The 17,072-nt window shown below is 35.1% G+C and overlaps 3 protein-coding genes across 5 annotated transcripts; 1 reads left to right on the top strand and 2 right to left on the bottom strand.

Annotated features, from left to right (window-relative positions):
• Positions 1-253: 253 nt before the first annotated feature.
• On the bottom strand, positions 254-2,942 carry LOC117933790 (rust resistance kinase Lr10-like). The gene is made up of 3 exons (XM_034855326.1): positions 2,232-2,942; positions 1,634-1,660; positions 254-1,550 (listed from the first exon to the last, which is right to left on the bottom strand). Exons 1-3 carry the CDS (start codon positions 2,923-2,925, stop codon positions 436-438), a joined length of 1,836 nt encoding a protein of 611 aa, XP_034711217.1. The 5' UTR covers positions 2,926-2,942; the 3' UTR covers positions 254-435.
• LOC117933787 (rust resistance kinase Lr10-like) lies at positions 2,746-6,589 on the top strand. 3 transcript variants are annotated; one of them, XM_034855320.1, is made up of 6 exons: positions 2,932-2,983; positions 3,149-3,282; positions 3,639-4,482; positions 4,681-4,716; positions 4,933-4,968; positions 5,346-6,562. In XM_034855320.1, exons 2-6 carry the CDS (start codon positions 3,184-3,186, stop codon positions 6,479-6,481), a joined length of 2,151 nt encoding a protein of 716 aa, XP_034711211.1. In that variant the 5' UTR covers positions 2,932-2,983; positions 3,149-3,183; the 3' UTR covers positions 6,482-6,562. The 3 variants fall into 3 exon arrangements, with proteins under 3 accessions (XP_034711212.1, XP_034711211.1, XP_034711213.1); XM_034855322.1 differs by lacking the exon at positions 2,932-2,983 and adding an exon at positions 3,062-3,102 and having other exon boundaries at positions 3,222-3,282; positions 5,346-6,589; XM_034855321.1 differs by having other exon boundaries at positions 2,746-2,936; positions 3,222-4,482.
• Positions 6,590-7,096: 507 nt separating this feature from the next.
• On the bottom strand, positions 7,097-10,442 carry LOC117933791 (putative RING-H2 finger protein ATL21A). The gene is made up of 2 exons (XM_034855327.1): positions 9,124-10,442; positions 7,097-7,725 (listed from the first exon to the last, which is right to left on the bottom strand). Exons 1-2 carry the CDS (start codon positions 9,782-9,784, stop codon positions 7,283-7,285), a joined length of 1,104 nt encoding a protein of 367 aa, XP_034711218.1. The 5' UTR covers positions 9,785-10,442; the 3' UTR covers positions 7,097-7,282.
• Positions 10,443-17,072: the final 6,630 nt, after the last annotated feature.

Genomic DNA, 17,072 nt, shown 5'->3' on the forward strand with positions numbered 1-17,072 from the left:
CTTCTTCCCCTGTTCCAGGATTCTCTGTTTCTTAAATGATAATGTTTTGTTTCTGTATTTCTTATATTTTCAACCAAGACAACCATGGACGATTTGATCCATTTCGCCATCTTCCCGGAAAAACCCACGCTGCATTTTGATGTAAAAAGGAGGAAACGGGGAAAAAGAAAAAGAAAAAGAAAAAAAATTCAATGCCGTGTCTAAGATCAAAGACAAGGACAGAAGAAACATTTGCATTTCCAAATTTCCACCCATGAAAATGACTCAATTTCTATCTCATTTCCAAGCTTATTTCTTAGAAATAACTGATTCAGATTAGTGATTTGTTGATTTCTCTTACAATCTTGATGAATTTTCTTGTGAAGTTTCTTAAAAAAAGGGCTACATTGATGAACAGTTACAACATGGTTGCTACATAAATAATGTGAATTACTTTCATTCTAGTTCTGAGAGGATTTCCAGCTCTTGTTGAAGAGGTCTTGGTGGCCTGCTTGCAGTTGTACTTGTTGGAGTTGTAGATGAAAAAGGATTTGGAGGCATGGTTAAATTGTCTCCTTCTCCTTCTAACATTTGAACCACGGTTTTCATGGTAGGACGATCCACTGGGTACCATTGAATGCACCGAAGTCCCACGATTGTTAGCTTTTTTGCTATTTTAGCATCGCCCTCTTCCTCAATCCGAATCTGCAGCTCTTTCCCTTGATCCAAATGATTATAGACCCATTCTGGGAAGTATACTCCGCTGGGATTCTCTACTGTAACATCAATGTTCTTTCTCCCTCCGACCATTTCAAGTAGTAGCATTCCAAAACTATAGACATCCGACTTGTAGGACACGTTCCCAAAATTCCTAGATAACATTTCTGGTGCAATGTAGCCCATAGTCCCTCTAGCTGCAGTCATAGAGACTGCACTTTGCTCCTTGGAACACAATTTGGCTAGACCAAAATCAGAAATCTTTGGATTAAAATTTTGATCAAGCAAAATATTATGAGGTTTGATGTCAAAATGGAGGATCCTTTGATCACACCCTTGGTGGAGATACTCAATTCCTTTGGCTATGCCTAGAGCAATGCTTCGAAGCTTCTCCCAACCCAGTAATGGGTTCTTATCAGCTGCTGAAAATATGAACTTCTCTAGTGACTCATTTGGTAAGAACTCATAAATAAGTGCTCGTCTAAACCCATCAGAACAAAAGCCAACCAAGCGAACCACATTGATATGGTGGATTCTATCCATTGTTCCAACTTCATTAATAAACTCTTCTCCGTTTCCCTTAAAATTGTTAAGGATCTTGACTGCAACAAGAATTTCATTGGAAAGCTTTCCTTTGTACACTGTTCCATAGCCACCTTCGCCTAATTTGTCCTTGAAATGACTTGTGATCTTCTTAATATCAGCATAGGTGTATCTTGAAGGCTTGAGAGCTTTGTAATCTTCCAAAAACTTTTCAATCTTCATTTGATGATCTTTTCTTGATTTATTTTTGGTATAGACATAGTAGAGTACAATGACTACTAGCACAAGAAGAAAGGAACCTACAATAGAACCTGCATAACAAAAAGCAATTTAAGAACAGTAATCTTTCTAGCCTAGATGACAAACCAAATCTTTGGGGAGTAGAAAACTTCACCTGCAACCACTAGCTTTCTTAATGCACCTGAAAAAGGAGAATAAAATTATTAGCTTGTTTTTCTACACAGGTTTATTGATTTTCTCAATCTTCCAGATTTTCAAATCTTACTCTTTGGATCCTTCTTTTCCCTCATTCTTACTGAGACTCAAAACAGATGTTCAATTTGTTGACTCTATGACTTCCTAATACAACATTGGGACCTTGGAAAAATGAAGGGAAAAGGACGAATTTTCAAGATCCAAATTAAGCCAAAGCCTAGAGTGGATAACAGAGAAGGGAAAATGGATCAAAGAGAATATAAGTGTGATCCAGAAAAGTCTTTCAGAATGCATAAGTTTTAAAGTAATTCCCATCAAATTTTCCTTTTATTTCTTTTTCAATCATGATCAAAGAACACTGATCTTTTCCAAGATTCAAACATAGGATAAAGAAAGTTCTTCCAAGGCTCTTTTTGCGTAATTTAGTCTAATAACTATCATGGATCTATAACAAACATAGCAAAAACTAATTGTTTTAAAGGATATTAGGTGGGTTTAACTAGAAATGATACATGTTTGTTGAAAAATGAAAGAAGGATACAGAATGAATATAGTACCTGTTTTTGGTTTTTCAATGCATTCGGTCACAGGTTCTGTGTTGTTACTCTTCAGTCTGCATTTCTTACCTTCTGCTTCACATTTTCCACATATCGATTTTGACCAGCTCATGGGAAAAGAATTGTTAGACATCCGATATGGGAGTGAGATATTGTAGATTTTGCGGCAAGAGGATAGGTCAAAATCACCAAGATCAGCGTTGGAAAGAATGGCATAAACCAGGTTACCAGGAACAGAAAGGCAAGGGATGGAACGAAGCTTGTATTGATTTGCAGATTTATTCACTGAACAATTGACAAAAGTGAAGTCCCTAAAGTAATCCCAGGAATTTTCCAATTCAAACTGGAAAGGGGAGCCAGCTAAATCGAGGTTCTGAAGCTGTCTTGGAAGGCAATTATCCGGGTCCTGGACGCGAATTTCCTGCAATGTATAATCTATCTTCTTCACCAAGAGCTTCACTGAATATGGAAGATCTAGCACAGTCTGCTTCTTCTCTGTGCAAGACAACTCGAACCCGGGATAACCACAGTGGTCTGGCTGGTCTTTGAGCCTGAATGGGAAACGTATCAGTGGACCCTGTTCACTGCAATTACTCAATACCATGCACTCACCTTGGCTCACTGCATTCTCTGCTAGTATTGTCACAGGCAAGAGTGAAAATAAAGAGAGAATTATTATTGAGGAACTACACATCTCCGGAGTTTGTACGGCTTCTCAGCCTGTTATGCGCTTTCAGAATTCAATACTTTAGATGTCTTCACTTGTTAATATTGATTCCTTTTTTTAATGTTTTTGGCAATTCTCATCCCCATCCAATTCAACAGGCTAGGAAGCAACTTGTTATGGCCGGCTGATCAATGGTTCCTGCTGGTCAATGGCTCGCCCTGTTATGCGCTTTCAGAATTCAATACTTTAGATGTCTTCACTTGTTAATATTGATTCCTTTTTTTAATGTTTTTGGCAATTCTCATCCCCATCCAATTCAACAGGCTAGGAAGCAACTTGTTATGGCCGGCTGATCAATGGTGCCTGCTGGTCAATGGCTCGCTGGTTAGTGCCCACATTTACCTTGATCATAATATAATATATCAGGACTGCAGTACTCAAACCAGGCAGTCCATAGAGTAGAATATTTCTTTCAGTCCTGTTGAGCTAGACCGATTACAAAGGCATCCATAGAGAATTTTTTAATCCTTGTGGGTGGTTGATGAAAGAAAGTCGATTCTGATCAACACTGGATCTGTGTCAGAAGTGGCCAGAAAGTGGAAACTTCAAGCGGGTTTCTCACTTTTTTTTGTTTCCTTTTTTCCCCTTTTTAGCATTGTGTGTGTATGAACCATTAGGTGGCATCTGATTGAGGCACCAGCTGGCTACTTTGCCTTTTGGAAATTGTTTATCTTTCTCAGGAACTTACCTTATCAAAAGGAAGCAATTGCAGCTCTCTCTGGCTCTCAAAACGGAAGATGTTGAAGGAGGAAAGACTCGTGGGAGTAGGGCTCATAACGCTCCTCCATGTTGGCTTCCTTTCGATCTGTATTGCCAGTGAAAACCAGCCCTGTAGGCCTTCTTCTTGTGGGGATATTGCAAAAATCAGTGACCCTTTTCGATTAAAAGGCGATCCTTCTGGTTGTGGTGACCGTCAGTATGAACTGGCCTGCGAAAACAATCGTACTATAATAAACCTGAACCACAAGAAATACTATGTTGCGCAGATCAATTACAATAACTATACCATTCGGGTGGTGAATCCTGGCATAAAGAAGGGCAACTGTTTCTCCACTCCTCTGTATTCCCTGACAAGTCAACAATTGGGATATGGTGATCCATATTATTGGCGACATAAATGGGAAATCAATACAACAGTTTTGTTGAACTGCACAATCCCGGTCAATGATCATAACCTCATTCCTATTATTCATTGCAACACAAGTGGCAATTCCTCTTCCTCTCATACATATTCTTATGCACAAGTTGGAAACCCCAAGCTGAGAGATGTTCCATATTCATGCGCCATTGGTACAACTCTTTTTTATCGATCAGCTGCAGTTTCACAGCCCAGAAATCGTTCAATGTCAGACTTGCAAGACGAGCTGCTCATGGGAGTTGAGCTTTCATTTTTGCATTACCGCTGCAGCAGAGAATGCAATGTGCAGGGGCGATACTGCCATCTGAATTACATTCACAGTACTCTACAATGCATAATTGTGCCCACAGTATGTGACTACCCAATCGGTTGCATCAAGCCAATCTGTAAGTAAGAATTTCAAGATGATAGAAAATGTGTTTTGAGTTCTCATAGGCCTGGAGTTTGAGTTCATCGAATTTTCTTACCTTCCAAAATCATTCTATTCACATAGATTAAATTGATCCAACTTCAAACTGGACCTGAGTCTCATATTATCACCAGAACTTATGGACTAATATCACTTGCTCGGTTTAATTATGCAGGGCTGAGGCATTTGTTGTACCTGCTTGCTCTAATTTGTAAGGCTTTGAGCTCCTTTTACCATCATCCATCCTCACTTTTACTTATTATACTGTCTTCATCTTCTCTAGTAAAAATACTGGTTAGCCTGGTATATATTATCCCAACAGCTTACACTCTTAAAAAATCTGGAAGTTTGACAATACAAATAGTAGTTCTAGTTTCACTTACATTTGTCTCATTTTGAATTCAACTTATGTTTCACTTGTTTGCAGGTACAACCATTTTATCAAATCAATTTCAAATCTTTGGTGAGTCTTCGAGCTTCTAACATTTACTTACTTCCTTGCAATGATGGGATAACGATTTGGTTTTAGCTCTTTTCATCTGGAATCGTAAGAACTCTTGCTTTTTAAAGGATTACTCTGGTTTTGGTTATGAGAAATTGGATGTGACTAAAATCAGTTCTAAGAAATGAAATTCAAAATTTACTTTTTCCATGAAATTTTTTGTGGCAATTTTAGGTGTATTGAATTAATTTCCAATCCAAAATCTACTTGTTTACAAATCCAAGAAGAATCAATGCAGTAGCTTCCTTAATCAGCATGTAGGAACGCATATCACCATAACCTTGCCTATGCTGATTTACAAAATAATTCATATGTTTAATATGTGATTTTATGTTCAGCTATCGTCATTGGAGGAAGAACTGTGCTCGGGATATTGTGCCTGTCTGCCTATGTAATCTATAGGTTTCGACGGAGACACTTATCCTTGGATGATAGTATTGAAGATTTCTTACAAAATCAGAGAAATCTCCAGCCAATCAGGTACTCATACTCAGAGATAAAGAAGATTACTAATGGTTTTAAGGACAAATTAGGGCAGGGAGGCTTTGGTTCAGTATATAAAGGAAAACTCCGAAGTGGTTGTATTGTAGCAGTGAAGATGTTGGTCATGTCAAAAACTAATGGCCAGGATTTCATTAATGAAGTTGCTACAATTGGAAGGATTCATCATGTTAATGTAGTGCGGCTCATTGGATTTTGTGTAGAGGGATCCAAATGGGCTCTTATATATGATTTCATGCCTAATGGATCTCTTGATAAGTATATTTTCCCTGAAAGAAAAAATTCTGTTCCTTTGAGTTGGGAGATATTGAACAAGATTGCCCTTGGAGTGGGGCGGGGAATTGAATATTTACATCAAGGTTGTGACATGCAGATACTACATTTTGATATCAAGCCACACAACATTCTTCTTGATAAAACCTTCGCACCAAAAGTTTCAGATTTTGGCCTGGCAAAACTGTATTCAGCAAATCAAAGTATCGTCTCCCTCACTGCAGCACGAGGAACATTGGGATATATTGCTCCAGAATTATTCTACAAAAACATTGGTGGTGTCTCATACAAGGCTGACATTTATAGTTTTGGAATGTTGTTGATGGAAATGGTGGGAAAAAAGAGGTATGTGAATGCACATAAAGACGACTCAAGCGAAATGTACTTCCCATCATGGATTTATGACCGAATCAACAAAGGAGAGGACATGGAAATGGGAGATGCAACTGAGGATGAAAAGAAATGTGTAAGGAAGATGGTGATTGTTGCACTATGGTGTATACAGATGAAGCCTACAGACCGCCCTTCAATGAGCAAAGCACTGGAGATGTTGGAAGGTGACATCGAACTCTTGAAAATGCCTCCTAAGCCTACTCTATATTCCCAGAACAAGTCAATTGAGGATCATGGTAACAACCCAAATGGGATTCCAGCTTCCTCATGTAATGCCATGATCACAATTTCCTTGGATGGAAGGTAGTGTTACACTGTATCTACATGCCTACTCTTTCCTATAATACCATATATTTTATTGACTTCAGTGTAAGTGTTGTTGCTCTTCTATAAGATCCAAAAATGTATCCAGAAATGAAAATGAAAAAGCAAATATAAACTGGCTTGGCACCATGGAAGCATGGAAACTTGTAAAAACACAGCAATCCAGATGTTTTAGCAGTAAATTTCTTCATTTCCCTTGAAGAACTCGTAATGTCTTCATTATTATTCATAAGAAGAGGAAAAGCAAAAGGGAATAGTTTCATGGGGTTGGATTGAATGCATATGGGGTCTGTTTGGTTGGGCAGAAAAACGTAGGAAAAGAAATATCTTCATGGGGTTGGCTTTAATCTATAATTGGGGTCAGTTTGTATGTGCAGAAAATGTAGGAAAAGGAATATCTTCATGGTTGGATTTAATCATGTATATGGTGTCATTTGGTCGTGCAGAAAAAGGAGGAGTATCCTCATGGGCTTGATACGAGGTCTGTTTGGTTGTGCAGAAAATGCAGGAAAAAGAAAAGAAATCAGTCTTGATGATTCAAAACTTCCAAAAACCATGGAGCTCTGATTCTTTGCCATAAAAAGGCGAAAAGAAAAAGGAGGAAGAAAGGGAAAACTTATCATTTCCCATTTATGAAACTCACTTGACATTCAAACATGACATTGTCACAATTACACATTTTCCTCCAAAACCTGGAAAAGAAAGAAAATAAAAACATTAAACCATTATCTTACAAAATTTCAATTTACAAGATTGGGCCAGGACGGACCGGGCAAGGCCCAAACTAGAAATTTGGTCCATTTTCATGACTCTGGGACGGAGGTGATTTCGCCGGTGAATTCCTGCAGATTGGGCAAGATGCATTCAAGTGAAGCCACTCATCGATGCATTCAGAATGGAAGCAATGCTGGCATTCCGGTATGATCTTTAGGGTTTCCTTGGGCCGATACTCCGACAAGCATATTGAGCAAGTGTTGTCGTCGGGCTTGGGCAGGCGCCGGCTCTCTCCCAGGACTACTTTCGGGTAGGACTCTATGGTGGGCCCATCGAGGCCCATGACAGCAGTGGGTTGAGGAGTGACCATAGACGTGAACTCTGCTATGGGCCGGCGTCTCCCACCAAAGGCCTTAACCCTACCGCAGAGGAAGCACAGAAGCCCAACAAAGCACATTAGGGCCGGTATCCCAACGCCCACGGTTATGGCATAGCGAGCAGTCCTTGGCAGCCCTGGAAACAAAAAAGTTTAAGACAATAAATAACTGATATTGGGCTCACATTGAAGCATTGGGCCCAAGCCCACTTCCCATAGGCCAAAAAAATGATGTAGAAGTAGAAGCAAGTTGTTCATCCACGATGTAATATCCCGTATTCAATCTCAAAGTCAACACAACCAAAACTCATCATTATCATATTCAATAAACAATCAATAAATTACAATTTACGATGATCAAATTCTTTTAATCACTATATAAATTCAACATGAATCTCACCATCAAAGTCAACTAAACCAAAAGCTAAGATTGGTCCAATTCGAAGTATAAAATACTTCTAAAATGCTTACCTTTAAGATGACAAAGCATTGGCCTTAGTTGGCAACATATTTTTAAATTGTCAAATCATGACTTAAATTCATATAAAAATAAGTTTCTCTAGCTTCGATCATTCAAGATCATATTTTAAAACCCATTTTTTAATTTATTTATTTATTTATTCATTAGTCTCGACAAAAACAAACAAACAAAGGTGATAAATTTTTTATAAATATAACGATTATAATATATTGATTAATTTATTTTAGTTTCATTTTCAACCGACTCTTCTCATTATTTTAGTGTAATTTTATAGTTAATATCCTATAACTCTATCTATAATCTCCATTAAATTATTTTAAAATGAACATATCATTATTTTATTATAGTCTTACCATTAATATCTAATGACTCCATCAATAATTTTTATTATATGATTTTCAAATGACCCTACATCATTGTTTTAGTATAATCTTACAGTCAACATTCCACGACTCCGTCAATAATATCTATTAAATAATTTTTTATAACAATTATTTCACTATTCCATTGTCGGTAATATCCACTTGACATTTACATATCCCAAAGCTTTTTATTTTTATATATATATTTTCATACAATCGTTTTTGTTTCTTACTTAGATGGACCTTCTCATCTATAATTATACATATATACATACATATATATACATATATAAAATCGTTTTACGCAAAAAAAAAAAATTAATAATATTTTTTAAAAACGATTTTTAACTTATTCTTCACATAAGTACATACACAAAAGTTTACAAAGTACTATCCATATTCTCAATTGTTCAAAACAACTAAAAAAAATGAGTTGAAAACACCAAAAATATAACCTATTTTTAGCACAAATTCTAAGAAACAAAGTTTGTTAAGCATGTTCTCTAACTTAAAAAACAACTTTCTATTCTTTATTTGAGTTAGAAAGCATGGCCTATTTGTCTTTTGTTCCAAATGAGGTCCAAATTGACCAAATCAAACCATCAAAACAACCCCAAAATTTCATTCATAACCAATATTCAACATCCAAATGAAGGAAAAAAATCATAGAGAAGAAGAACCAAGGATTATACCACGTTTAGGAACATCAAAGCATCCAATTTCCAGGCTGGAGTTGCTCCTGAAGCCGCACCGCCCACCCTCCATCTCGCAATCTCCGCACCGGGGTGCACCCCAGCTGAGCAGGAGGTCACTGCTGAGGTCCGAGGTCCAGACCGGATCATAAAATGGCAGCTCAACAGGCACCATGACTGATTTAATCAAATCACAAACTGGTGACAAGAAATTGATCACTCTACTAGAATCAGTAGCAAAGACAGTATAATTATCATCACTCAAGCAAGCAATTGAGTCTAACCGATTGTCTGCTGAGCACTTAAAGAAGGAGTAATTATGATAATAAACGCCACTAAACGAAGAACCCGAAAGATTAAGTGAAAGGATTAGTCGAGGGAGGCAATTCTTTGGATCATTGATCCATATTTCTTGTGTGCCATAGTCTATGCCCTGAACACTGAACTCTCCTGATGGCAACTTAAGGATGGTTTGCATGGTGGCATCACATGATAGGTCGAATCCTGGGTAGCCGCAGGACTCTGGCTGGTGGTCCTCTAGCCGGAAGGGGAATCGGATCTCGGGCTCACTGCGGTGGCAGCTGGATTTCTCGCAGGCTTGGGAGTTGGCTCCCATGGTTGAGAGGAGGAAGATGGAGAACAAAAAAGGGATAGCGTCCATTTTGGTTAAGTCTTGCTGTCACAAAATCTTTACCATATGTAGTAGTTGGCATTAAGCTTTATATTGTAGTCATAAAGAATGTATAAATCATATGTCATGATGAGGCATTGGTAACCGTTGGATTGGACCAGTTCTACCGACTAGAAATCAAAGTAAATTGTCAAGTGGAGAAGTCAAATGCATCGGATGGCTGACAATGATGGGTTATGCGGATCATGGGGGAAGATCAAGGGCTTGGAAGAGGCTATTGCCTTCTCAAAGGGTTGGTGGTTTGGTCAAATTTCAAATTTTAATTATTTGCAATAAATAATTGAGATTGAGAATTGAATTTGGTCAAAAAAAAAAAAATTGTGGTAAGGTTCTGAAAAAGCCATCCCCACTATCTAGGAGTCGTCCAAAATAAATAAATAAATAAAATAAAAATGCTTAGTGGTATAAAAATCACAAATTATTATTATTTTTTTTAATAATGGAAAGCCATCCAACAATATAGATCTTTAGCTCAATGACTGGAGAGACATGGACAGTTACCAGACTGGAGAGACATGGACAGTTACCAAACTGTCGCTGAAGCAAATCCCAAATGATATTGAAGTTCCACTAAAATAACATAAACATGAACTACAATATTTTATATAATAATTCTTGATTATTTTCAAAAATAAATTTCTAATGGTAATCTAAAATATAACCAATACAAATATTCCTAACTAGATACTGATTTTAAAAAACGTTTTTAATATTTTTAATACTGGAAAAATAAAAAAATATTAAATATTAAAAACATTAAAACTACTTTCTAAAACCATTATCAAACGTATTATAAAAATCATTTTGACAGTAATCCTAAAAACATTTATAATATTTTTAAAACTAAAAAAATTTAATCTTTTAAATATTAAAATAACAACATTATATAATCACCATCAAACACACTTTGGTATTTTTCAATTACAAACCAATATTTGGATGTCCAATATTTGATTTAAGCATAATTTTTCTTATTTATTGAGATGTTTTGGGAAGCATCTATTTTATAATTTAAAACAGTTTTCTACTTTTCAAAAAAAAAAAAACAGTTTTTTTATTTTTCAAAATTAAAAAACAGTTTCCTATTTTTCAGAATTTAAAAACAGTTGAACAAATTTGACAACCAAAAAAGTAAAAATACAATTTTCTATTCTTCAACAAATATATATATATATGAAAAAACATTTTTTAAACTTTTTTCTCATTTATTTTCAATTTTTTCTAAGAAAAGACCACTTTAAAAAATAATCATAGAAATGTGAATAATGATTATAAATAAAACTCTATTTATAAAAATTATTTTTAAAACATATTTAAAAATATAAATATGAGCAAAAAAAATAAAAAAGAAGACTCACATCTACAAAATATAAAATAATTTTCAAAGGCTGTTTTTCATAATTGTTTTCAAAAATACTCTCAAACAAAACCTAAGAACCTGATAATGATTTCCAAAAACAGTTCTAATGTAAAAAGTATTTTTTTAAAATAATTAAGCATTTAACAAAATTTAAAAAACACTTTCAAAATATTAAAAAATCCCAAATAATGCTTCTAGATAATCTCCCCAAAAAACACTTCCCAGATATAAGTATTTTCGATGAAAATATTTCACACATTTAGAGTATGTTTGATAATAATTTTAAGAAGCATTTATGGGCTTTCATCCTTCAAGTATTATAAAAACTAAAAATATTTCCTATAATTATTGTGAAACGCACTCTTAATTAATTTAGCATCATTTTTCTCAAAATCATTCTTCATGAATAAATGCCCATTACTTTCTCCATGGCCAGCTTCCAACAACACCATGACTACTACAATGAAAATGTTTTTCTTAATTGTGCTTTTGTCAAACATCACTTTGGTGGGAAAATCCTTGAATTTTTTAGGGTTTCCCAAATGATTAACCATCTCCGTTGTTTGCTAAAATAACAGATTTCCTTACAAAACCGATTTGGGGCAAATTTTCTACTCTCCAACATCGAATCAAATTCGAGCATTTGGTCCAACCACATGCAAGTTTTCGAATTTTAAATCATTTAATCTTTGATCAATTCTAACCATACTGCATAAAAGTATAATAACAAGGCCAAGTATGGTTTACTTTGACCAATTCCCTAATAAGCTAAATCATGGAACACGCCTAACATGGAGGACCACAAAAATAATATAATGAAAAGCATGTTTCCAGAGTTCAACCTAACAGAAAAGATTACTCCTACAGCGCCATCAAAGCACCCGAAAAATCAAAATCTCAGTAGATCATGACAGTATCTACAATGCATGTTAATAGGGTAAGGAATTATTGCAAGAGAGCAGTTAACTCAAGTATCCAATATTATCAAGATCTAGCCAAACAGGAGTTTATCAACAAGAAGATGTATGGAGATTAATTGCGAAAACCGAGAACAATTGCTATAGAAAAGCAACCATCTGCAACCATGTATCTTGAATTAAAGCAACAAGTGACTAGGAAGTGCAGAACTACTTGGATCAGATCACTAGAGCAGTAAAAAGTGACATCCAAATCACTGAAACTAAGACTCAAGCCAAGCACACCAGCCTTGGAATGACTCTCCTAGACTCCTAATACGTATTTAGCCCCCAATCCAGGTTTTGTGCGTCATCACAAAGTCAAATACCGGGCAGTCTTAACCTAGGCCAAGTTGAGGTAGCTTCTTATCTAATCAAAGTTCACATACCTTAGATCACCTGTTCTACATTATTTACTATGGACTTTTTAAGTTTTCCTGATCGACAGGGGGGTTACCAGTTAATAACTAACTAATAGTCCTGGCAAGAACACAAATTAACAATGCAATGACTAAATTTCAAGTCTCTAGATTAGGAAATAAATTAGCTAAGTCAAACATTAGGTAGTTCCGTGGCTTGCCCTCAGCCAGCCTTATTTAAGCTTGGTTCCCATTACAATCAGTCTGACCAAGTTTGTCTGACCATTTGAGCTGATTCAGTTACAACCCACTCAAACATTGGTTTCTCTATCAAAATGGTATAACAATATAGAAACTTGCTTTGTTGCCAACAACAAAATATAGGGGTGGCCAGGCACATTCCACATCCCTGCAACTAGAAATAAAGTTTCGGTTTTAAATTTAAAGCAAAAGCCCAGTTATGATTTTAGGTTTTAGAAAAGCTAAAAACACAACTTCCGATTTAAATTATGCAGGGCAGCAAATAAAAAATATATAAAGGGGGTTAAATCCATGCAATACCTCAATTGGCCAGAGCATAATTCAGATGCCAAAAGATATCTTCAGCAATCGTATGGAAAGACAAAAAAAAAAAAATTTAAAAAGGGGGAGAGTGAGGGGGGGTAAGGGGGGGTTAGACAAACAAGTGCAAGATCAATACTCCTTTTTCCACTCTATTTATCTCATTCATTTTTCTAAAAAGAGTGAAGATTTTAAACATGTACAACACTCAACCAATTTTTATTCACAGTTTCCATCACAACTAAACAATTAAAATTGAAATTCCTATTAGTTGTTTTTCCTCTCCTTAGTGGTTTTTAAGATCCTTAAAAAAAATTAAATTGCTTCTCGAAAGAAAAAATGACATGTTAAAAATTTTTACAAAATCAAGAACATCGACGTATTCTATCTCATCATAATAATATCATCCAAATGATGAAATCAGTATTCTTTACAAACACAATACATAAATAATCTTGATTTTGTAGAAATATTACATATCATACCACCAAATGTCTGAAAGTAAAGAACTGATTTCAAAGTTACATGCAAATATGTAATAAAGCAAACTTGAACCAAAATAATTTTAATATGCAGTCAAGTTATCAAATCCATTAAACTAAAAAGTCCCGATTTTCTTTCTATTATTAAGAAAACGAACCCTATGGTAGACAAGCAAGAAAATTGTCCACAGAGAAACCAGGCAAAACTGCAAGAATACATCCTACCTGGAGGTAAAAGAGATAAAAAATTTGAGAAACCAAATATTACCCATAGCTGAAAATAAGAATTGAGTATTTGCTTTTGATTAAATCATTAAATCAATAGGGACTGCATTTGGCATTCATTTTTATTGAACTTTACCACTTTCCAGGTGGACAGGTAGATCAGAGGCATAACCTATCTATAAAACTAGGACTCAAACCAGAACACAGACCACATCAATAAGCTCTGTATAACTAAGTTTTGTTCTATGCATAGTCCCAGTTGGGATGCACATACCATATTTCAACCTCAGATCAATCAGAATCTGTACGTATTCCCAATTGGCACAAGCAAATTTAATCAAATCAAATACCGGCCATTTACTTGGTTGACCTTAGACCAAGCCCCAACATGATATAAGTTCAACTAGCTCCTTGACCTTACCTACTTATTTAAGCATGGTTCCTTCCAGTCGTGTTAACCTCAAGCATGTCTGTGAAACTTGCTGAGTTTGCTCAATCATTTGAGCTTGTTCATTAACTCAATCAAAAATTCCTTTCCAATTTTTTTTATCAGTATCAAACCTTCATTTCTATCTTACAATCAATCCGGTCCATTCATCATGCCACAAAAAACACTCACACAACTCTTCCTCTTACCTCAATTTTTTGAATTATTCTACAAAGCAATAGTTTCTTAAAGTGTTGCCTCCCCACAATGCTTCTATTGTCATAAGCCTAAATGAATGCTATTTCCGATGGTGATTGATCAGGTTAAGTAATCCAGTCTCAAAAATAAGCTTCTTGTGGCTTATTTTGACTTGAAGGACACTCTCCATACTTAAAAATTTAAAAGGAACAAAAAATGAACACTAAATATGGTGGACATGTTATTTGAGCGTTCTCATAAAATCTATATGCATAAACCCTCCAAAATATTTTGGTCAACCAACATAATAAATAAAGCAATGGAGCAAAAGTAATTATGTGCTAAAACCCTCCTTATTATGAGGGAAACCTTTAGGGGGCAAGACTGACAAAAATCTCTCTAAGAACATAAAATAATTACAACCCCTCTCTCAATTAAAAAAAGAAAATATTTTGAGAGAAAGGAAAAATAAGATAAAAGATTATAAAATGATGGAAGCTTTGAGATGAATGGAGTAGGATGGGAAAGTCTCCATATAAAACCTAAGGAAACTCCCCCCTGTTATCTCCTAATCAATGTGAGATGACTTCAAACTTAACATTCTCCCGCTTGAAGCCATTTTCCAGTCTTGCTTTATGGAGGTTTCCCTCATAATAAGGAAAGTTTTACCATGTAAGTACTTTTACCTCATGCTTTGGAATCCACCAAAAGTAATTTGTCCTTTTGTACAAGTGTCTTTTGAATATCGATAAGAACTTTGAAGAAATCTCCTAGTTTCATCTTAAGGAGTCACAATGGTCTCGCTTAAAACCCAGATGACTTTAACAGAGCTTCCGGAAAGTTCTAAAACTTTCAAAGAGGTTCTTTTGATGCAGTATGTAAAACTTAAAGAACAGTTGAATTTGAATTTGAAAATATCATTCAAATAATAAAATAATTAAAAAAAGACATTGAAAGATAAAACTTACAATCTTTGAAGAGAACATTTACAAACAGAGCTTTGAGAGCTTTGAGTTTTCTCGATTACAAGGCTTTCTCTCAGAGGGATATCTTACTTTTTCTCTCTCAATATCACTTCTAAAAATTTTTCGATGCCTTACAATGAGAACTAAGGGCCTTATATAGGCTTTGAGGACGGATCTGAAATCCTTTAAAGTTCATGGATTTGAAGAGCTTTGGAATCCACCAAAAATAATTTTTCATTTTGTGCAGGTGCCCCTTGAATTTGAAAAGTGGTTTGAAGCCCACAGATTGTTCCAAGCACATGGAATCTATTTTGGGTTTGAGTGTCGGGTTTTTCTTGTTTGACTGGGGGCATTGCATAAGAGGCTTTTGAGGTTTTGGAATTTGATTTGGGCTTTTGAGAATTGTCCCCGTAAAAACTCACATGAGGGAAAATCAAGAAGAGAATTTGAATTTCCTTTTATAAATTCTATTTCAAAATCAAAAACAGACAAGATCACTTGCCATCTAGCAAAGATCTATTTTGAAACTATATTTTGAACATCTTTTTGAAGAATTTCTTTTGCACTTTTACAATCAACATGAAGAAGAAATTTTTTATTAAAAACATTCTCTTGAAACTTTTGAATGCATAAAAAAATTGCTAAAATTTCCTTTTTGATAGTTGAATAATTTTCCTGGGGTTCACTCCAAATTCCGAAATGAAACCAAACAATGGAGATTTGATTTTGAAAATCTTGTTTAAGGATACCACCATATCCTATGTTAGAGGCGTCTGCCTCTATAATAGGAAAAGTTGAAGGGTTAAGGAGTCCTAAATAAGGAAGACTCTTAACCTGTTCTTTGACTATGTTTGTATGTTCCTCTATTCAAGGCTTTGGATTTTGTTTAAGCTTGACAAACAAAGGTTTGATAGTAGTTCTAAGGTTTGGATAAAAATCTGACACATAGTTTAGATTTCCTAAGAATCTTTGAAGTTGAGTTTTATCTTTAATTTCATCAGAAAATTTGCTAGAAAACTCTAATGATCTTTGGATGGGTTTAATCATACCTTGGTAGATTTCATATCCTAGAAATCCAATTTTGGTTTGGAATAATTTGATCTTAGGGGCAAACACAACTAATTTGTTTTCCCTAATAATTTTTTGAAAGATTTCTAAATGTTTGAAGTGATGTTCAATAGAATTGGAAAATATAAGTACATCATCAATGTATACTAAAGAGTAGTATAGGGATTGAAAATGTCATTCATTATATTTTGAAATTCTAAAGGAGCATTCTTCAAACCAAAAAGCATCACATTCCATTCATAATGCCCAAATGTAACAATGAATGCAGTTTTGTATTTGTCTTTTTCATGAAGTTGAATTTGTCAAAATCCAGACTTCATGTCAAATTTTGAGAATTGAAGCATTATGAAGGCGTCCTATAAGGTTTCTCTTGTTAGGTATTGGATACCTTATCCATTTGAGAACCTTATTTAAAGGCTTGTAATTTATAACAAGTCTTGGAGCACCGCTTTCAATTTCCGAAGGTTTTTGAACAAAGAAAGTTGCACAACTCTTAGGGGAGTGACTCTTTCTAATTAGATTTTTATCAAGAAGATCTTTTATTTCCTTTTTACAATACTCAAGCAATTGAGCATTCATTTGAATTGGTCTTGCCTTAGTGGAAATTTGATTTTCATCAAACCCTTCAACATAGGGCAAGGAAACCTTATGTTTCTT

The sequence above is a fragment of the Vitis riparia genome, chromosome 16 (genome assembly GCF_004353265.1).
Source record: "Vitis riparia cultivar Riparia Gloire de Montpellier isolate 1030 chromosome 16, EGFV_Vit.rip_1.0, whole genome shotgun sequence".
Taxonomy (NCBI): Eukaryota; Viridiplantae; Streptophyta; class Magnoliopsida; order Vitales; family Vitaceae; genus Vitis; species Vitis riparia.